Here is a 22,178-nt window from a genome sequence, read left to right as displayed (position 1 = left end):
AAAGCCCTTGAAACGGCCTATGGAGCAGTCCGCGGTCTGCTGTTTCCCGGTCCTCCATCAATTCAATCTGGTCTCCGATTGTTCTTTCTTCACTCTCTCCCTGCCCTCACTGGCCTCCTTGATGTTCTTTCAACAGATCAGACGTGTTCCTGCCCCAGGGCCTTTGCACTAGCTGTTCCCTCTGCTTGGTGGGCTCTTTCTCCAGCTATCTGCATGTCTCATTCCTGCGCACCCTTCCCGTCTTTGCCCAGTTGTCACTTTGCCACCGAGACCTTCCATGACAACCCCAGGTCCAATTCAATACCTCCCCAGACGGGCTTCCCACCCACCTTCCATGCTCTAATTTTCGCCACAGCGCTTATCGCATTTCAGCACACGTTATAGAGGACTTTTCACAGTGTTTTATGTCTCCCTCCACTATAGCAAAGGCTCCACGGTGACAGGTGTTTTTGTCTCTTGTTTTTATTATATCCCCAGCACCTATAGGAATGCCTGGCACATGGTTCCATCAGTAACTATTTGAATGAATAGATGGATTTAACCTTTGTAAGGCCAGCTATTACTGTTGTAATAGAAGGGACTATTACTATTGTCATCTTTAATTTTCAGATGAGGCCAGAGATTAGGCAGCCTGCCCAAGGCCACACTGTTCGTAAGAGGTAGAGTTAGTGCCTAAGCCGTGGTGGCTTCTTGTTCTAAGACTTTGACTTTCAATCACTGTTGTGGGCTGAATTGTGTCATCCCCTCCTGGTCCCCACCCCCGGGAAAAATTCATATGTTGAAGTTCGAACCTCCAGGGCCTCAGGGTGTGGCTGTATTTGGAGACAGGGAGTCTAAAGAGGTGATTAAGGCAAAATGAGATCACCTGGGTGGGCCCCATCCATTATGACTGGTGTCCTCGTAAGAGAAGGCAATCAGGACACACACACACACACACACACACACACACACACACACACACGATGACCACATGAGGACACAGGGAGAAGACGGTCGTCTACCAGCCAAGGAGAGAGGCCTCAGAAGAAACTGCCCTGCTGACACTTTGACCTTGGACTTCCAGACTCCAGAACCGCGAGGCAGTACATTTCTGTTGTGTAAAGCTCCCCGTCCGCGGTACTTGGCCATGGCGGCTGAGCGGACTAATGCAGTCACTATTCAGGCTGAGTACACAGGTGGCGTGTGGTCTGGTCCTGCGTGCCTCTGAGTCCCCTCTCAAACGCAAGCTCCCCTGTAACGCCACTGGCCACCTGGGCCACCTGCCACTTTCCATACATCCTGCAATCTCACGCGCTTGAACCGTAGGAAATGCTATCACTGCCTGAATGCCCCATCCCGGCCCCCAACTCTCTCACAAAAATGTCCACATGTGAATCCCCAGAATCTGTGAACGGGTTAGCTGGCATGCCAAAAGGGACTTTGCAGGCATGATTAAGTTACGAAACTTGAGATGGGGAGGCTATTCTGGACTATCCCATCCAATGTAATCACAGGGTCCTTTTACAAAGGAGGCAGGGGTCAGAGATGAGAGAGAAGACGCCATGCTGGTGGCTCTGAGGGATGAGGAGGGGACACAAGACAAGGGATGTGGGTGGTCTCGCAGGGGGAAAAGGCACGAAGTCAAATCCCCCCAGAGTCAGAGGGAGTCATCCCTGCCCAGTGAAAGTGATTTCAGACTTTGACCCCAGAACCGTAGGAGGGGAAACTGATGTGGTTCTCAGCCACCAAATTAGCGGTCATTTGTGGCAGTGGCCACAGGAATCAAGCACAGCCCTGCCTCACCATGACCTGTCCCCCCAAACTGCGTTCTACTGATTCCCGAAAATCTAGACACTGAACGTGCCCCTTTTATGCCCTCTGAGCCTCCTGGACGGGGGCAATAGTTCCTTGTCCTGCACCCACGCTGCCACCTAGCTCATATCTACGTTGTAGGGGTAGCTGGGTCTCAAAACAGAAGCTTCACTTGGACTCGGAGTGAGAAGCAACAGAGGCGGAGACACCCAAGGCGGCTTCCGAGTCTCTGCATGCAGGATGCACAGGGAAGGCAGCATTAACTCACAGCTCTTGAGCCCCTCACCCACTTTAAGACAAGAAATGGGTGAGGGAGAGGGGCACCTGGGTGGCTCAGTCGGTTAAGCGTCCGGTCACAATCTCATGGTTTGTGAGTTCGAGCCCCACATAGGGCTCTGTGTTCCTTCTCTCTCTGCCCCTCCCCTTCTTTCTCTCTCTCTCTGTCTCAAAATAAATAAATAAACTTAAAAAAATAAAAAAAGAGAAGTGGGTGAAGGAGCAGAGGAAGGAGGAAGGCTGTTGTTGGGTCGTGACCCCCCCCCCCCCGCCCCAACCACAGGAGAGGGACAGGGTGCTCCACTCACTCCGTCTCATAGCGCCTGGGGGTGTGACAGTCATGTCATAGGGTGCAAGATGATTCAGTTAGTGACCTCACCCTGGATTCCATCAGCGTGGGTCCCAAGTGCATCCTATGGGCCCCTGTAAGCGGCGGGGGGTGGGGGAGGTGGACACCAGAGGAGAAGGCGATATGAAGACGGGGCAGAGATCACGGGCTGTGGCTGCACACGGAGGAAAGCCAGCAGCCACAGGAAGCCAGCAGAGGGGCAGGGAGCAGATTCTCCCCCAGGGCTTCTGGACGAGCCCGGCCCGGCCCACGCTTTTATTTCCAACTTCTGCCCCCTAGAACTGTGAGAAAAGAAAATAAATTTCCGTTCCTAAAAGGCTCCAGTTTGTGGTCCTGTGTCACAGCGGCCACAGGAGACAGTCCCCTCAGACGGCGAATCAGGCTCTCACCCCAGGGGCTGTGAGGATCAGCTAAGGGTCAGCTTCCCCTGCCAGGTTCCCAGGGTTCGCTCAAGTGTCAGCGAGGAGGGAGGCGGCTGCTGGCCGACACCACAGAAAGAACCAGAAGCTGGGCACCTGTCACTCACGTCGGGAACCGCAGAACCGGAAATTTCCACCTTTCTGTTGAAAACCCAGGCTTACACCTTGAAACTCTGGAGGGCCCAGATTCTTTCTCCGGATTTGCATTTGCTTGTGGACTGCTTCTGAGGGACGAGCCCTCCTGGAGAAGGCCTGGCAGAAAACCCTAAGGAGCACTGCCACACTTCCATTTCACGTTTCAGGAGATAAGCTTGCTAATTAACTCTGCCGGAGACTGTGGGAAGGAGATAAGCAGGGAAACTGAGCGTTCGGGAAAACGAGGGAGGGAGAACAGGAGGAAAGATGAGACCTCAGAGCTGGGGAGCCGTGCGTTCAAGTCCTGACGAGCCTCCTGCATGCCGGGTGATGTGGGCAAGGCAGGCTCTCTGGAGTGCAGGTGCCCTCACTGGGGACAGGAGGTCTCCTCTGCAGGGTGCCGGGAGGACCAGGGTGCACGAGGAAAAGTACCGAGTGCTGAACAGGTGCTCAACTTCGGGAAGAAAATATCAACGTTCAACGTTCCCCTTGGTCTTCCTGGATAAGCGGAACGTGTACCTCAGCCTGGCAAGTAGCCCGCCACCCGTCGATCTGCTTGGCTTTAAGTGTTAGATGGTGAAAGACGGATTTCCAAGCCCCCTGGCCCTGCCCCTACGGCCACCTGGGGGGAAGGAAACATTTTCCTGCCAACTTTGTGCTGCGCTAGCTTCCTAAGGCTGCTGAAACACATCGCCGCAGACTTGGTGGCTTAGGATCCCAGAAATGGATTGTCTCCCGGTTCTGGAGGCCAGAGTTGAGTCTGGGTGCCGGGAGGGTTAGTTTTCTCCGGAGGCCCCAAGGGGGGAGCTGTCCTGAGGCTCTCTGAGCTTCAGGTGTTGCTGACTGTCTCTGGATTCCGTGGCTGGAGCCACATCACTCGAGTCTCTGCCTCTGTCTTCATATCACCTCCTCCTCTGTGTGTCTCCATGGGGATCTTCCCATCTTCTAGGGACACCCGTCAACGGCTTTCAGGCCCACCGTAAATCCAGGATGATTTCATCTTGAGATCCTTAACTAATCACATCTACAAAGACCTATTTTTAAACAAGGTCACATTTTGGGGGCCTGGGTGGCTCAGGTGGTTATGTGTCTGACTCATGGTTTCGGCTCAGGTGATGATCTCACAGTCTGTGGGTTCGAGCCCCACGATGGACTCCACGCTGATAGTACAGAGCCTGCTTGGGATTCTCTCTCTCCCTGTCTCTCTGCCCCTCCCCTGCACGCTCCCTCACTCTCTCTCTCTTAAAATAAATAAATAAACTTAATAAATAAGGTCACACTCTGAGGTTCTGAGCAGACATGAAGCTCGGGGGTGCACCACTCGCCCTACTGCAGTATTAGGAGCACAAACGTTGCCTTGTCACTGACTTCAGGAGCAGGTGCCACCTGGGAGCTATGACAGCAGAGCCTCTCGGAGCGTCAGCCCCCTCGTGTGCAAACTGGGAATGCGGCGGTCTGCCCTGGGGGGCTGGTCTGAGGGCTGGGTGAGCTGGCCTGAGTGAAACGCTCAGCACGAACCTGAAATGCCCACTAGATACACGACTGCCCTCGCTGCCACTGTGATCGACATTGTCACTGTGACTTTTACTATTGCCCTGAGGGTCTGTGCCAGAGACGTCAACGGCCAGTGCTCTGTTTGGCTAGCTCACTGGTGTGGGTCTTTGGGCAGCCACGGAGCTGCTCACTAAGTCTGGAAGCTTCCACAGACAGGAGTGGTTTGGGCTGGACTGGCTGCTTAGAAATTGTCCAGAAAACATGTTAAAATGCCATTTCTGGGGCTCCCTGGGTGGCTCAGTCAGTTAAGCGTCTGACTTTGGCTCAGGTCACGATCTCACGGTTCGTGAGCTTGAGCCCCGCATTGGGCGGTCAGCGCAGAACATGCGTGGGATCCTCTGCCCCCTCCTCTCTCTGCCCCTCCTCCACTCATGCTCTCTCCCTCTCTCCCTCTTCCTCTCTGTCTTTCTCAAAAATGAATAAACATTAAAAAAAATGCCATCCCTGTTGCCTGCCCAGTGGCCTGGACAGTGTGCCAGGGTTATGTTTGACCACAGATGGGGGGTTCTGACGGGTAGCCACCCAGCCGGAGAACTCCTTATCTGGGTCAGCCCCTCCTTTCCCTGGTGGGGAAACTGAGACCCATAGAGGAATGTGGCCTTGCCCAAATCACTGCAGATTTTGGCAAAGGTGCTGTGAGATTCCAAAGCATCCACAGATGGCCTCTCTTGAGCCCCACATCCTCCCTGTGGGTTCTCTGTGTTGTCTCCTGTCCTGGCCAGTAATTAGGGCTCAGAGAAGTGACTGATGAAGGTCACATGGTTGGCTCAAGGTCAATTCACCCAAAGCCAAAGATGTAAAACGCATTACTGAATAAGAATACAGTAATGAGAAAAACCAGTCTGCACGACAAGTGGGAACCCTGGCTATCTGAACCTTTGCTATCCACACTCTTGTTCCCCAAACACAGAATAAAGGAAGATAAATGTGTTGATGTCTCCTTGCTATCCAAACCCAGTAACTTTTTATGTGAATCTCTGAAACCGAATGGATTTGGAGAGGGAGCAAGACCTGGATGAGAATATACTTTATGTCACTTGGCTGGGCCTTCCTGCTCCCCCGTAACCTTCACCTGCAACAGCAGAGAGCCAAGAAAACAAGAGGAAAGTTCTTCAAAATTTGCTTAGGCAGACAAAATAAGGAACAACACAGAAACCTACAGAAGCTGTTAAAATCATTCTTTTCTGTACAGAAATTTGTAGATTCATAACAGACAGTGAAAGAAATAAGGTACGTTCAGCAAATTGTTTTTCTGTATGATTTGGCTTTTAGCGATGTGACCTTGGATGTGTTGACTTTTGATGAATTAACTTTCAGCAAATTGTTTCGCTTCCTGCATGGCCAGTGGGTGGAGGGGTGGACATAGGAAGTTAGTGTCGTATAGTTGACATCATCTAAATAATCAGGTCTTTGACATTTCCCCCAAATCTCCCTTTACCATTGCATCTGTCTTGTTATCAAATGCTCCTCAACGTATCCTGGCTTGCATGTGCCATATCCTCCCGATGGGACCCTGGCCTCTCTCACTTGTGAGAATCTCCCTCAGGGGCAGACTGTGTGTGTGTGTGTGTGTGTGTGTGTGTGTGAGAGAGAGAGAGAGAGAGAGAGAGAGAGCGAGAGCATTCTATCTTCAGGCCTGGAAGGATGCCTGCTCCCAAGTATGCACTCAAAAACTATTTGTGAGATGGGTGAATGAATGAAATATATGTATTTCTCTCTAAAATGAGAGTCCATAATTGTCACCTCTTGCCTATTCTATGGCTACAACTTCTGGAGAGACTGTAAAATGGTCCCAGTTCTTTGCAGCCTCTCCCGTGAGAGGCAAAGTCGCTCTCTCCACCTCCTGGTTCTGGGCTGGCCCTTGTTACCTGTTTTATCCAAAAGTGACACTGAGTTCTAAGCCTGGGCCTCACGAGGTTTTGCACACTTCTGGTCTTGTAGCTTTGACCCATCACGTGAACAAGCCAGGCTAGTCAGGTGGATGGGGACGGATGTGTGGCCAGGTCACCCTTCTCAATGACAGACCAGTGGTCTGTGTAGCTGGGTTAGCTGGCGTCCAGCCAACCCGCCAGCTAAGCGCAGACATGTGAGGGCCCGCACAGCAAAACTACCACGGTGACCTACAGACTTGGAGCGGTAAACGGTCACGCGCGGTCCCCTAGGGTTGGGGGTATTTGTTCTCTCATTTTGCCTGTCTTTGTGATTTCCCTATCTGAGGGGATTTCTCTTACTTATGCTATTACATTTGATTTTCTCCTGTTAATCTGTCTCGTGTCAATTTGATTCTTACTCCAGCTGGAAGGACCTTAAAGGGGACAGGAGTTCTTGCTCCCTCTATCGAAGGTCTTAAGAACCCAGGCTCTGGAGTCACACAACCTGAACTACAATCTTGGCTCATCAGCTGTGTGACTTTTGGGAAAACACTCAACGTCTCTGGGCTTCAGCTTCCTATCCAACCCCACCCCCACTCCCATGATAGTTTCTTTTTCTTTCCCTGAAATTGCCTCTAATCCTGGGCTCCAAGCTCCTGGGCGGGACACTTCTTATTCCTCTTTGTGCTCCCAGGGATGAATGCACTGCTCAAAAAGACTTCACGAATCCCCGTCTCTGCAGCATGCGTTCTCAGCTGGGGTAAAAATTGGTTCTCAGTTGGTAAAAAAAAAAAAAAATGGTAAAAAAAAAATGCATTCTCAGCTGGGGTCTCAGCTCGGGTAAAAATCGGTTCTCGGGGGTGAGAGTGGCAGCAAAAAATCTGAAGTATCGCAATGGTTTGTGCAGATTCAAAGTTCAGTTTTACCCGACACAATCTTGTTTCTTTGCATTTAATTCTCTTCTTAGGGAGAAATTGATTTCAATGAAAATTCGCCTATCCCACGCTTGCTCAGGCTGGGGGGTCGGCCGCAGCCTCCCCCTACTTCTGCTGCTGAGGCACCTGCACCTTTTCTGCCGAGTCCCTTCGCCATGCCCACACCTCTGCAAACAGGCCATTCATCCAGGTCCCTTTAAATTCCCAGCTCCCAGTACCTTCCTGTTGGACCTTGACCTAATTTCAAGCTTATGTAATAGTTAAGCGTTTACAGGGTAGTTTTCAGAAGGGCATCTCCCAAATCCTACGTGGTACCGGGCGTGGAGGCTGGGTCTCCGGCTGGCACTGGGACTGCTACGAATTGGGACTGGGACTCACAACCCTCCAGTTAGAGCCCACCATCTGTGTGAACACACTGTAGGGACGTGGATGTGTCCCAAGCAATGACGGCTACGTGTTTAACCCGGGTTCGTGAGGCATTCTCATTTAACTGTCATGAAGCCAGGTTCAAAAGTGAGGGCCACACACTGATTTGGCGTCAGGATCTCTCTCTTGATTTGTAGGTCTGTTTTAATGTAGACACACGCATTTCTCCTACCCAGTGAATTCTGCATGGTTAGAAAATTAATTTCCTTGTCATTCTGTTTTGCATAGTTTCCTAACTTCCGAGGGGAACTGAGCCATCTGATTTGACCCCATCGAAGCTCTGGACCGCTTAATGCAAGCGGGTGGGTCATCGTCTTTCCAGATCCAACCAATGTGATAGGTAGGGGAGTCCTTTTTCCCTGCCCACACGCACCCATCAGGCATTCGTACGTCCCCATCAGGGTAGCTCTAGCTTTCTGGAGCGTTCAGCTCCTAAACTGTACCTTCCAAGCGCAGTGACCATACTCAGTGTTTCTGGGTAGATGGCAGTGTGTCTGTCCTCCCCACCAGCACCGAAACTGGCCTTAGAGAGTTTAACTTCATTCCAGGCACAGAGCCCCAGCAGCTAAGATTTTTCACACTGTAATTGACGTGCTTTGGAGACATCTCCTTTTCCTCAAAGATAAGCTCTTTTATGGTGCCTCATTTATTAGCTGTCTTGGCCACTGCCTTGGGGTTATGCGCACAAATAAAATATGTAGCAGGAAACCGCCTTCCCTGTTTTTGTCTTGCCTTGCACCTAATTTCAATTCCCTGTCAAGCCTCCTTGAATTGATTTGCTCATCACAGAAGCTGCCCCAGGCAAACGCCTGCTTTCTTTCCTGGGGGGATGATCCATTTCCCTTAATCCTGGAGGGGCAGCCTCAAATGGGGAGTCACACAGCCCTTTATCTCTCAGCATTTCTGAGCCACAATTTCCCAGGGCGGTTCCTCTTGGGATCCGCTCCCTCCTGTCCACTGAAGATGATCTCCTGACCCAAATGGCAGCCTCCCTTGGGTAATTTCCCTGGGGCTTAAGCTGTACATTGTTGATGTGAGTTCAACAGAAGTTTCTAAAGCCTGGCCAATCTCGTAGCTAAACTAGTGGCTAGCGGGTGAGGCCTGGCTGCTGGGGCCTGGCTGCTGGGGAACACGGTGGGGCTTGGGGAGCAGAGGGTAGGAGCCCACACTGATAAGGAATTAGGGAGGGCAGACGGACCTCCCTTTAGGGAGACTCCCAGATGCTGAGGGAAGAGCTTACGGTCGAAACTGCCAGAAACTCAGCAGGCTCTGTGATTTGAAGAAAACCAGTGAAATCGACACCGCCGTAGGAAGAGTGAGGACTTGGGACAAAACACAAGACAAAGCTTAGCAGTTTGGGTCAGGAATGCACTTCAGGTTTGTGGATCGTCCCAGTTAGCCTATCTGTGAAGGAGACGGGGAGGAGACGTCCACTGAGATAAAACATCAACATTCATTGTTCTTGCTGGGAAAACAGCTGTTATGGAAGAAGGTAACCCAAAAACACTACAATCACACTATGAAACCGAAAGCTTCCCCTCAGTGGCTGCACTTGTCCTGTGTGTGCACACCTGCATACGTGAGTGTGCACATGTACGTACTTGTGTGCATGTGTACACGTGGTGCATGTGTGTAGATGTGCATGTTGTGTGTGCATGTGCACATATATGTAAATGTGTGTGCCACACACACACCTGTGTGTACTCGTGTGCGTGTATGCATGCGTGTGCACGCGTGTATACGTATGTGCCTGTGTGTATGTATTGCACATGTGCTCACATGGCTCTGCATGTATGTGCACGAACATGTACACATATGCACCTGCGTGTGTATGTGTGTGCACATGTGTGCATGCATGGAAACGTGGGTATGCACATGTGTGTGCCTGTATGCGTGTATGCATGTGAATGCTGATTTTCGATTAAGAGGTTGAGAGAGGCTCCCCCAGGCCCGATGTCTGATTTTCATTCCAGCCTATAAGCCCCGTGGGAGCAGAGGCTGTCCTTTTGGTCTGCGCCCCGGTGTTTCCAGGGCTAGTGGGGAGCCTCTGGCTGCCCGCCTGCAGGGGTTCCCGTGAGAATGCTGACCACACAGGGAGCAAAGGGGGACCCCATAGGACTGAGCACGTTTACCCATTGAATCTGCTTTAACTGCAATGTGTGCTCCTTGTGGCCCTCCAGTCAATTTGCTGCCCCGCCTGGAAGGTCCCTCCAATCACCGCCACAACGTGGTGAGGGTGTGTGTGCCCGGGTGTGTGCACACACACGTGCAGGCCTAATGCCCTCTGCCAGCCGTTCCACAGCCCATTCTGCCACCTCCCTATAACATACTGCTGTCCTGAACAGGGGACAGATGCTGTCTGTCCACCAACGTGACAGGACAGGGAGCTTGACGCCCGTGAAAAGCAGCAACACAAAGGGAGAAACAGAAATTCAGTTCTATTTGTTCTGATAGAAACACACTGTTGTTTTCATCCACATACAAGCCAAAACAAGGAACCACAGCCACACCCTCCAGACGGATGTGCACAACTGTCAGACCTGCCCTGAAGCCCTTCTCAGCCCCAGCGTGGCCTCTGGTGGGGGCCCCTGAGCACACAGACACAGAGCCAGGGAAAGGCAGGGCCATTTTATAGATGGGGACACTGAGGCCCAAGGAGAGAAGAGGACTTGTCCCATAGGGAAATGGCAGAGTGGAGGCTGGAAGTGTGTCCTGGGCACATGGAGGCTCAGAACACTCCAGACTCCACCCTCAGGCAGCTCCAGTATAAGGTGGTGGCTGGGTTCCTGGGAGTCGGGCGAGTCCAACAAAGCTCTCTGCATACAAGTCGTTCCCATCCCTGCCTCCTCTAGAGCTGCCACGAGCCCAGACGAGTCAGCACGCATCAAGTGCTTGGCCACGTCTGGCACATCCCCAGTGATCAGCAAATCTTGGACATTACTATTATCACTATTATTATTGTTATATCTTCCACGCTAAGTGGTCACTTCTCTGTGGGCACAGACCGTAACTTGAGTATCTCCCATTCAGCCCAAGCTAGCGCATCTGGCTCAGAGCTCTTGCAACTGTTATTGTAGCTGTGACGCTGCTCTACGTTATCAGTCACCCCACTCTGGGCGAGCCTGTTACCGGCTAGCTACCATCTGTGGGATGGAAAGGAAGGTCATCATTGCATTCAAATGGGTAGGGAAGTCTCTCTTCCCCTCCGCTCCCAGGTGGGCCTTGCCCCTCACTCCCATCTGTACAACGAGAACACCCCAGCTTGGTGGCGGCGGTGAGGAAGGAGGCGCTTCTTACCTGGCCCACTGCAGAAGGAGGCTATGATGGCCAGAATGCACACGATACTCAGGTATGGGATCCAGGGGGCGTGGTCCTGCGAGAGAGCAGGGGTGTGGGCAGGGGTGTGGGCAGCGGTGCAAACAGGACCTGGGTTCCCAGCTCAGCTCCTCCTTGATCTATCTGTGTGACCTTGGGCGGGTCACTTGACATCTCTGAGCTCTGACAGGTATGAGATAAGTTAACTGGTGTCATTCAGTATGTTTAGATGGGCTGTCACCTGTCGGGCAGGGTTGGGGTGGCTTGGCGCTGGGTGTGGAAAGATGTACAGGAAATTGCCCCTGTGCTAGGAGACTGGATGGTTGATAAGCAGAACATGGTGTCACCAGTGCTGGGACATGGGGAGCATGGGAGGAAGGAAGGGTCAGGGCACCTGAGTCCAATCTAGAGAGATTCAGGGATTGGAGGAGAGTGTGTTCACCTCTGAAGGCTGAGCCCGGGTCACACAAGAGGAAAAGGAAAGGATAAAAAGTTTCAGGAGATGGTTGTACGTTAGCAATGCCACAGAGGCACAGGAGAGTACAGCACAGGGGTAAGCAACAAACTTTCAGTGTGGAGGGTGGGGGTAAAGAGAAGAGAGAGCAGCCCTTCCATGTCCAAGTCTATCAGCTCTTGCTGAAGGAGGATCTAGAATTGAGAAGAGCATTGTGAGGTCTTGCACACTGCATGGCTCACTACTGCACTAAGTTACCATCCATTCATCCATCCACCCATTCATCCATCCATCATCCACCCCATACATCCATCCATCTATCATCTTTCCATCCATCTGTCATCTATCCAACCACCCATTCATCCAACTACCATCCATATATTCATCCACCCATCCATAATCTATCCATCCATCCATCCATCCATCCATCCATCCAACCACCTACCCACATATCCATCCATCCATCTATCCACACATCCATCTATCCATCCATCAATCCATCCACACATCCACCTATCCATCTATCCATCCATCAATCCATTCACACATCCATCCATCCATCCATCATCCATCCATCCATCCATCCACCCATTCACCATCTATCCATCCATCCATGCATCCATCTATCCATCATCTTTCCATCCATCCATCAACCCACACATTCATCCATCCATCCATCTATCCAACCACCCATTCATCCAACCATCATCCATCCACACCTTCTTCCATCCATCTATCCCTCCATCTATCATCCATCCATCCATCCATCCACACCTTCTTCTTCGATCCATGTATCATCTATCCGTCCATGCATCCATCCACCCATTCATCCATCCATCCATACATTCATCCACCTATCCATAATCTATCCATCGATTCATCCAACCATCCATCCACACACCCATCCATCCATCCATCCATCCATCCATCCATCATCCATCCACCCATCCACCGATCACTATTCATCATCCATCCACCCATCACCTATCCACCCATCCACCCATTCATCCATCCACCCATTCATCCATCCACCCATCCATACATACATCTATTCGTTTATTTGGCAGACTGTTCTTAGTTCCTCCTGAGTGGCATGCCCTGGGCTGGGAGGTAGGAATACAGAAATGACACAGGCATGGCGCTTACCCCCACAACTGCCTATTGGAAAAGAGAGATGAGTCAACAGGGAAAGCCAATCCTGTGTGATAAGTGATAGTGCAGGGTTGCCCCTGGGGTCCCTGGGAGCACAGAGAAGGTTGCCTCACTGAGACACTGGGTAAGGGAAGGCTTCCTAGAGGAAGAGGTATCCAAGGGGTATCCAGGTCTTCGTGGGTTTGGAAAGTGAGAGAAGCCAGGTGAGCAGAGGAGGTCCCAGGAAGAGGAAAGGGCAGTCTCTTTGGGGGATGCTGGGAACAGGGCTGGCAGAGGAGGGAAAGGGGGACATGGGCAGATGAGGGCAGCCAAGCCAGGAAGAGCTCTGAAACCTTGTGGCATGAGGCCTAGAGGGCCCACGTGCTTCAGCAGCCCTTCCAGACATCTGACACAATGTCCCAGAACATCGCCCAACTGGTGAAGGAGCCAGCTTGGTCAGTCTGAGGGGCCTGCAAAAGCACCCTGTGCAGGACACCCCTGCTCTGGCAGCTGGGAAGCAGAGGTCACTGCCAGCACATCACCCCCAAGGGAGACGTGGCCACCTCCCGCCTGGTCAGCGCGCCCAGCAGCACATCCTTTCTGTCTGTCAGGCACTGCCATGCTCACCTTGCCTTTTTCTAGAGGTTTTGGGACATTAAGACATTTGGCAAATGATCAACACACGCAACTTTCCATCTAGGGATTCATTTTTGAAAAGTGCCCAGATTGGCTGACCACCGTGACCTGGCCTCACGCTTCCCTTGGCGCTAAGACAGGCAGTGCTCCGTCACTGCGTGCTGTCCTGAGCAGGGCAGGGGCAGAAGGAAACCCCACGATCCTGGAATCTCATCCCAGCTCTGCTATTTACTAGCTGTGGAACCTTGGGCAGCTTATTCATTAATATTTATGCCTCAGTTTCCTGTCTCCATAAAAGGGGAAAACACCACTCTCACCAGGATTAGGTACCTTCTCCGAGCCCCCGTCATGGTCGGGGGCCCTGCCGAGTACTCTAAGTGCATTTTCTCATTTAGTTCTCCTAACACCCCTGGGTATACGGAAAGCTCTCCCAGTTTAGAGATGGGGCCCTGAGGGCCAGAGCTCCTGCTGGAGCCCACAGGCACTTGTGGAACTGTCTTATATGACAGTGCCTGCTGTGCTGTGTGGAAACGTGGGAGCCGGAAGAGGCATCTGAGGGATCCTCTGGTCTCCTCTGTTCCACAGATGGGTTAACTGAGGCTCAGAGAGGGGACATATCTTGGCCGAGATCACACGGCTCATTAGAGGCAGCGACAGGACTGTCCATCCAGTCTCTGTCTCTGAGTCCAGGGCCCCTCACCAAACCTTCCTCCGCGAGGGCACCAGCTGCTTCTGAGCTGAGATGCTCCTCGGGAAGGCCGTTCTGCAAGAGGTGCCCGCTGGCCTCGCAAACTTCCCACGCCAAGGCCCCGGAGTACCGAAGCCGGAAGCCAGCTCCGTGCCAGTGTCCCTCAGGGTACGACGGACGCGTGCTCTCACCTGCAGTGTCAATGTAACGGTGAGGATCCCAAAGAAGAGGGCCATCAGCCCAAAGCCACCCATGAGGAGGGGTCTCCGTCCCAGGCGCTCAATGACCAAGCCCTAAGTCAGGATCAGAGAGAGGTGGTTATTCTTCACTCCTAGCAGCAGGAGGAGGGGAACGTGGTGCCAGGAACCGGCACTGGGGCCAGGGTGAAAGGAGGCTTTGACCTTCAGACAGCCCCGTCACATTCTCCGAGGCCACAGCCAGAAAGGCCAAGGTCTTTATGAGAAAGGGAGGGAGAACAAAGTCACCATTCTTGAGCACCTACTGTGTGCCCATACGTTTCCCTTTCCTCCGAATCTTTCTTGTTAGGGAAGGATGGGCTCATCGGCTAGCTGGTCTGCAAGAGGAAATGAGCGGATACGGTTGCCGTAGCCCTTTGCCCACTCTTTGGAGCCAGCCTGCAGGCCAAAAGCAAGGGCTCTCCACTCCTTATGCCCCCGTTTATAATTTTTAGAGGGGCAGACTCCCAAGGCAGCGGCCCAGGGGTAAGAGCGGACAGAGAACGTTCTGACGCTTTCCACTCTGCCGGTGCCCGGATGGGTCAGTTTCATTCTGGGGTGTGATACCAGGAAGCCCACGTGACTGTGGCTCCTGAAGCCGTGTCCTCGGGCCCAGCTTCCCACAGCTAGGACTGTCATTGACGTCTATCCAGCTGGCCCCTGTGTCTACCTCTCCACTGGGTAAAGGCAGGGCTCTTCATTGAGCTCCTCTAATTGCTAACGACCCTGAAAAACAGTCATGTAGCCGAGTTTCAGAAACAGGCAGACTTGGGCTTATATTCTGGGTTGCTGGCTTTCCAGATGTGTAAGCTTTGGCATATGACTCCCCTTCCCAGAGCCCCAGGGCCTTTATCTGTGCAAGGAGGTCCAAAATACCCTACAACAAGGCTGCCTGGAAGGGGTGGGTGCTTAAATAAGCGGCTGCATTCAAAACACGTAACAAGTCTTCCAATTTGTCAAGTGCCTTCCCTCCTCTTTCTTCCCCCGTCTCATTGCACAGAAAGAGCACACTGAAGGTCAGAGAGGTGAAGTAACTCAGTGGCCATCACACAGCCAGTAAGAAAGAGATAGAGAGAGAAACAGAGAGGGCTGGGGGAGGGGAGTATTGAATTAAGGGCGTCTGAATAAAAATGCACAACTTTTCTCCACTGGGCAATCAGGCAAGGCTTCCTGGAGAAGGTAACAGTGGCGGTAGCTCGTCAGGCAGAGGGACCAGTGGGTCAAGTGAGCCATCTGGTTTGGATAAGGGAAAGGAGTGCCACCACTGGGGGCCATGAAACCGGAACAGGTGCTCCTGTCCGCCAGCTTCAGATGACAGTTCAAAAGCCAGAGCATCAGACTGAACAGTCCCAATCCTGCCTCAAAGCCTGAAGGAGTGTTTCTGCGGGAAACCCCAAAACTCCTCTTTTTTCCTCTTTCCTCACACCCTACTCTGAGGAGGGTGGGTGATAAAAAGGCTTCTGGGTGAGCTCTCCTGGAGCCGGCAAGGGCTGTTGGCCACTCGGCCAAGCACACACCAAAGGTGGGCAGGCATAGCCCCAGGCCGGCTGGGTGCTTGGTATGAACACTGAGGGGACTGGGGAGGGGGGCTCTGGCTCAGAAAGTCAGTGGCCTGGGAGGAAACGTCCTTGGCTGACGGCCACATGTCTCAAAAACATCTACAACTTCCTTTCCGGAAGCCCCTCCCTCTGCGGCCTAGGAAGGCAAGGCTGACCCAAGCGCCTCAACTTGGCCTCCTTGACACCTGACCCATCAGAGCAGAGCACAGGTGGCATCCAGATGTGCATGGACCTGAAATGGGCAGACCTGGCTTCAAGTCCTGGCTCTACACCCAGGACAGGGGGCTCAGTTTCTGGAAGCCTCGGTTTCCCCACCTGACAAACGGAAGTGGTAATACTGTCTTTGCAGCATAGCTATGCAATCAGAGGCCAAGAACTCACGGTGTCTGAATTAGGCGCGGGAACCACAGAGGCTTCCAGCAAATTGCAGATAATACATCCTTGCAGTCAAGGGGGGGACCAGGTCTGGTCCCAGCTCCTGCCTCTAACTGGCCACGTGGCCTTGAGACAGCCAGTCACCCTTCTGTGTCTTCCTTGCTCCTTTTTTCTGATGCCAATGGGTTAGCGTGTGATGACCTCTGCCTGAGTGCCTGTGATGTGCCAGATGCTGCATTAAGCGCTTATCAGGCATCAACTTATTTAACTCTCACAGCAATTTTATGAAGTAGGACCGATTATTTGTCAGATTTTACAGGTAAAGAAACTGAGACACAGAGGTTTTGGGAACTTGTCCAAGGTCACGTGGCTGGTAGGAGGCACAGCTGGGATCATCTACAAAGTCTTTTCTGGTTCTTGAGACATTACAATTTTCCAAACTAGAAACACACCAAGCCCCCACTTTGTAATAGCTTCCTGTGGCACCTGGATGTATAGCACCTGTTCCCTGACCCCTCCTTCCTCACTTGAAGAACGGGAGCTTCGTTATTTCCCAGAACCTAGGAGAGCACACCTGGCAGGTACTGAGCCAGTGTCTGCTGATTGAGTAAAGGTTTATCTTTGTAAGGCAGGTACGACAGTTCACATATTGCAGAAAAGGACGATGAGGACAGTAAGATCACTTAGTGGGAAGTTAGGCCCAGTGAGACCCCTGGAGAAAGCAAAGATCAGTGCTTGCTGAGAAAGTTCTAGAGAGAAAGAAGGGCCAGCATCTAAGTCATCTCTCCTCCCCAAACCCTCATGAGTTGGGTCCCACCAAAGGGGAGGTCCTGATACGGGCTGCCAGGGCGGGAGGAACAGGTGCAGGGAAACCGGGCCCCTGGGTGGCGGGTGGGCTGGGGGATGGGGAACGTTAGAGACACCTGCGATCAGAGATTCTGGGATGTGTCAAAAGTCACACAGAGCTACTCAGAGGTAAGGAAGTGTAATACATGCTCCCTCACACTGCAGGGATGGCTGAAAAATATCCATACCCTTGGATTCAGTCATTCACCTTCTGGGTATTTATCCCAAGGAGATAGACATTGGGTGGGAGACTCACGGACAAAGACCTTCAATTGTAGTGTAATTTATACGAATGAGGAAATAGAAACCATCTAGAAGTCTACCAAGAAGTGAATCGGCTCAATAAATACCGGAATATCCTGATGATAATTATAGAATTCATGTATTTTAGAAGAATTTTAAAGAACAGAAAAATCATGAGGTTACACCTCTGAGGGGAAAGAGCAGGGCACAGAGCTGTACCTTGCATATACTCATGTATTCAGTTTTGTAAGTCGCGATTCTATTGAATGAATATACCCTGGAAAAAATATGCAAAAACAGCTTATAATGGCTAACTCTGGTTGGGGGGAATAGGTGGTTATTATTTTCTCTTGTTAGTTTTCAGTCTTTTCCAAGTTTTCTACAATAAGCTTTCCTTTTTAAAAAAAAAATTAATGTTTATTTACTTTTGCGAGGGACAGAGGCAGAGTGCGAGCAGGGGAGGGGCAGAGAGAGAAGGAGACACAGAATATGAAACAGGCTCCAGGGTCTGAGCTGTCAGCACAGAGCTCGACACGGGGCTCAAACCCACAAACCGTGAGATCATGACCTGAGCTGAAGTCGGACACTTAACTGACTGAGCCACTCAGGCGCCCCTACAATAAGCTTTTTCTACTTAAAAAAAAAAAAAGTCTAAGAAACAGACTTAGCTAAAGCATTGGAGACACAAACCCCTCTGCCCTGAGTCACAAATTGTTACCCTTCCCCATCACCAGTGATTTCCAATACCCACATGTGTAAATCTTCACCGTGTAGAATGTTTCTATTACAATCTCAGGATGGCATCGCCATTCTTAGAGTTAACACGACAGAGCCCACAATTCAGCTGGCACCGAAGACAAAGGCAGCCCATAGGTAGAATGTGTGACAACGTTATCTCCTTGGGTTAAGCACCCAGTGACAGAGCACTGAAACGACGACAGGAATTACCATGATGAGAATCAGTCACTGCAAGACACAGGGCACTGAAGTTGCTGCCCTGAGATTAACACGTGTTGCGTTGTTACGCTGTGATTAATGTGTGCTTGGCACTGACGTTAGCGTTTCTTTTTTCTTTTTCTTTTTTTGGTTTGTTTTAGTTTCTCCTAAGGCACCACCAACAATTTCAATGTCAGCAAGTGTGCCCCCAATACAAACCAGTGGAGAACCACTGTCTTACATCATGATGCCAACAATCAAGTGCTCTGGGGTCGGAGTGGGGCATCTGGTTGTTTCGCTTTCCTAAAGTCTCCTGATGAACCAGTAACTGAAGCCAAGGTAGAGCTGGAAACACCATCACTGATTCGGAAACAGTCTCTCAAGATGTCTAGGAAGACACCAAGGAAACAGCTGTGAAAGCGAAAGACATAAAAACAACTCTGTCCATCCTAGTGGGAAAACCAATCAGCCTGCAGGGCTCCTTCCTTCAAAATCTCTGCCTCTTTTAAATCGTTTTAATGTGCAGCCTGTTGAAAGGGATTAGGGTAAACACGGTATTTCCACTCAGCATTAAAATCATTAGTGAAAACATTAACTCAAGATGAACAGTGGCCTCTGAAAGTTACTGATGTCAGCTGGGGATGGACTGTCATCCTCCAAGAAATCCCTTCTGGGGACTCCTGACCCACAGAGTCATTCAGCCGTTCAGCAGCCATTTACTCAGCGCTGACTGCCCACCCACAGTGCTAGGATGCTGGTGGAATGATAATGGGAATGTTTTTGTGGTTGTTGTTGTATTTAAACTGCATTTAAAAAAAATATATTTATTTTTGAGAGACAGAGCACAAATGGGGGAGGGGAAGAGATAGAAGGAGATGTAGGATCCAAAGCAGGCTCCAGGCTCCAAGCTGCCAGCACAGAGCCCAACGGGCGCTCGAACTCACAAACCGTGAGATCATGACCTGAGCTGAAGTCGGATGCTTAACCGGCTGAGCCACCCAGGCACCCCTGTTGTTAGTATTTACAAATCAACTATAGGGGTACCTGGGTGGCTCAGTCAGTTGAATATCTGACGTCAGCTCAGGTCATGATTTTGCAGTTTGTGAGTTCAAGCCTCACATTGGGCTCGCTGCTGCCAGTGCAGAGCCTGCTTTGGATCCTCTGCCCCCAACTCCCACCCACCCCCCCACACCGCCCCCCCATCTCTGCCCCTCCCCCACTTGTGCTCTATAAATAAACATTTAAAAAATCAGCTGTATTGATTTAGATTAAGGTCTTAGATTCAATAAAACGTACCAACTTTAATTGTGCAGTTTGGTATGTTTTCACAAATTTATACACCTATAAAGCCGTGACCACATCAAGATACAGAACATTTCCATCACTCTAAAGTACCCTTGTGCCCCTTTCTCTAGCTGCAAGCAACCACTGATGTGCTTTCCGTGACTCTAGATCAGAGTAGACTAGATTAGGTTAGAATTCCACATTGGTGATCATTGCTCTTTTGAGATTCATCCCTGTTGTATATATTATTCCCTTTTAGTGCTGAGAAGTATTCCATTGAATGGATATACCACAGTGTGTTTCTCCATTCAACATTTGATGGACAGTTGGGTGGTTTCAGTTTGGGGTCTTATGATTAAAGCTGTTGTAAACATGGGGGTTCAAGTCTCTGTGTAGAAATGTGCTTGATCTTGGGTAAATACTTACGAGAAGAATGTCTGGTAGTATGGGTACAATTTTTATGTGAAACTGCCAGTTTTCCAAATGGTTGTACTATTAGAAATTCCCACCAGCCACGTATGAGAGTTCCAGTGGCTCCATATCTTCATCAACGCTTGGTATCATCAGCCATGTTGATATTAGTCATCCTTATGGTGAACAGTGCTGTCTTGTTGTGGGTTTTAGTTTTAATTTCCCAGATGGCTTGTGGTGTTCAGCAACTTTTCATCCATTTATTGATACTTCTGATTTTTTCTTTTGTACAGTGTCTTCCCAAGTCTTTTCCAAGTTCATTTCCAAGTGGCTGATAGTCTTGCTTTTATTGAATTCTAAGAATCCTTTACATCTTCTGGATTCAAGCCCCCTGTGAGATGTGTGCTTTGTGAACATTCCTCACTCTGGCCTGCCTTCCCATTTCCTTAACAGAGCCTTTGAAATAGTCACAGCTTTTCATTTTGATGAAATCCAATTAATAATTTTAAAAAATGGTTCATGTTTTTTGCGTCCCATCTAAGAAATCTCTGCCTATCCCAAGGCTGCAAAGACTTCCTCCTATGTTCCTTCTAAGGTTTTATAATTTTTCTAAGGTTTTAAAAACTTCTAAAGTTTTATAATTTTAGCCTCTATGTTTCAGTCCATGGTCCACTTTGACTTAATTTTGTGTGTGGCATGAAAGAAGGGTTGTCTTTTGTGTTTTCCATGTGAATGTCTAGTTTTTATGGTCCTGTTTGTGGTAAGACTGACTTTCCCCATTGAATTACTTTGGCATCTTTTATATTTTTGGATTCTATTCTGTTCCATTGATCTGTATGGCTGCCCTTACACCAACACCATGCTGTCCTGGTTACTATGTAGTGAACATTGTACAGCACTTACTATGGACCAGGCACGGTTCTAGATGCTTTGCATATAGTCATAATTTAATCCTCATAACATCTCCATGGGTACACAGAGGCTCAGAGAGGTTGAGCAGCCTGCCCAAGGTCACGTGGTGGCAGAAAGAGCATTCAGGTCCAGGCAGACTGGTTCCAGACTCTTGTTCTGACCCCCTGCACTGTCCTTCCTCTCATCACTGGCACATATAGATTTATCAAAAGGAAATATGGTGTCTCCCAAGGCTTTCTTTCCTTTGGGTGAGGCGCTGGCACAAGGGCAGAGAGAAGAAGGAGACAGGAGTCCTGGCCCTTGGGGAACCTTCTGGGTTGAACTGTGACCTCCCCAAAAAAGATATGTTGAAGTCCTGACCCCTGGTACCTCAGAATGTGCCTTTGTTTGGAAATCAGGTTTTCACAGAGGTCATCAAAGTCAATGAGGACACGATGGCCGGCCCTAAACCCATGTGACTGGTGCCCTTATAACAAGGGGAAGTTTGGACAGACGCACGCACAGGGAGAACACCAGCTGAGGATGAAGATAGGGGTCAGGCTGATGCTTCTGCCAGCCGAAGACACCACGGATTGCCATTGCCGGCAAAGCACCAGATGCTGGGGGAGGGGCCTGGAACAGACACCGTCTCCAGGTCTCAGAACGAATGTGCCCTCTGCCACCTGGGTCTCAGACTTCCGGCCTCCAGAAAGGTGAGAATATGCATTTGCATTGTTCACATCCCTCTGCTTGCTGTGCTTTGTTATGCAGCTCTAGCAAACTAACGGGGAGCTCACTGCACCTTGTGTTAAATGATTAAACACATGAGGAGAGAAGGAAGGGACCCAGGGAAGGAAAATCTAAAATGTCACTTATTTCAAACGCGACTCAATGCTTCCAAATCTGACTTAAGCGCATTTATAGTATTTTACAGATATTACTTTGAATTTCATACTACTATGAATTTTGTAGGCAGAGATCTGCCTAGGTTGTATTCTTTGTTTACATCTACAGATAAAGGGCAGGAAACATTTGGTGGCTGGCAGAATTCCTGACATTTCAGGGGCTGCAGAGCCCTGTAAGGGTTCATTCCTCGGCAAGATCCTAAGGGAGGCCCTGTTCTTCCTGTCCTTCCAGGCCAGGCCTCTTCTGCTCTGCTCTTCCCATGAAGTCAGTCTCTGCCTGGCTTGATGTGTTCCTGAGCACAGGGGCCACTGTTGGCCTCCAGAAGAGGAAGGGCTGTCCTTGGGGGAGGGGAAAAGGAAGGGGAGTGGAGAGGAGGGGGAAGGGTGGGGAGGAGGAGGACAGGGGAGGGGAGAGGACAGAAGAAAAGGAGAGGAGAGAAGAGAAAAGGAGAGAAGAGAAAAGGAAAAGAAAAGAAAGGAAAGGAAAAGAGAAAAGAAGAGGAAAAGGAAAG

At 50.5% G+C, this 22,178-nt stretch overlaps 1 protein-coding gene across 9 annotated transcripts in view; it reads right to left on the bottom strand.

Moving 5' to 3' along the window:
• SLC2A9 (solute carrier family 2 member 9) overlaps positions 1-22,178 on the bottom strand; it is a 269,728-nt gene that overhangs the window by 63,976 nt on the left and 183,574 nt on the right. For 6 of the 9 annotated variants that reach the window (XM_053217574.1, XM_053217575.1, XM_053217572.1 and 3 more), the window contains 2 exons: positions 14,172-14,273; positions 11,054-11,129 (listed from right to left, as the gene is read on the bottom strand). The exons of 2 other annotated variants lie outside the window; for them this stretch is intronic. In XM_053217574.1, the coding sequence (XP_053073549.1) occupies positions 11,054-11,129; positions 14,172-14,273 (178 nt within the window). Of the gene's footprint in view, positions 1-9,449; positions 10,900-11,053; positions 11,130-14,171; positions 14,274-22,178 lie in introns of those variants that run through there. One more of the 9 variants, XM_053217577.1, reaches the window with a different exon arrangement.

Source organism: Acinonyx jubatus, chromosome B1, assembly GCF_027475565.1.
Source record: "Acinonyx jubatus isolate Ajub_Pintada_27869175 chromosome B1, VMU_Ajub_asm_v1.0, whole genome shotgun sequence".
Classification (NCBI taxonomy): Eukaryota; Metazoa; Chordata; class Mammalia; order Carnivora; family Felidae; genus Acinonyx; species Acinonyx jubatus.
The sequence above is the reverse complement of the archived record's forward strand: the minus strand, read 5'-3'. Positions and strand labels throughout refer to the sequence as shown.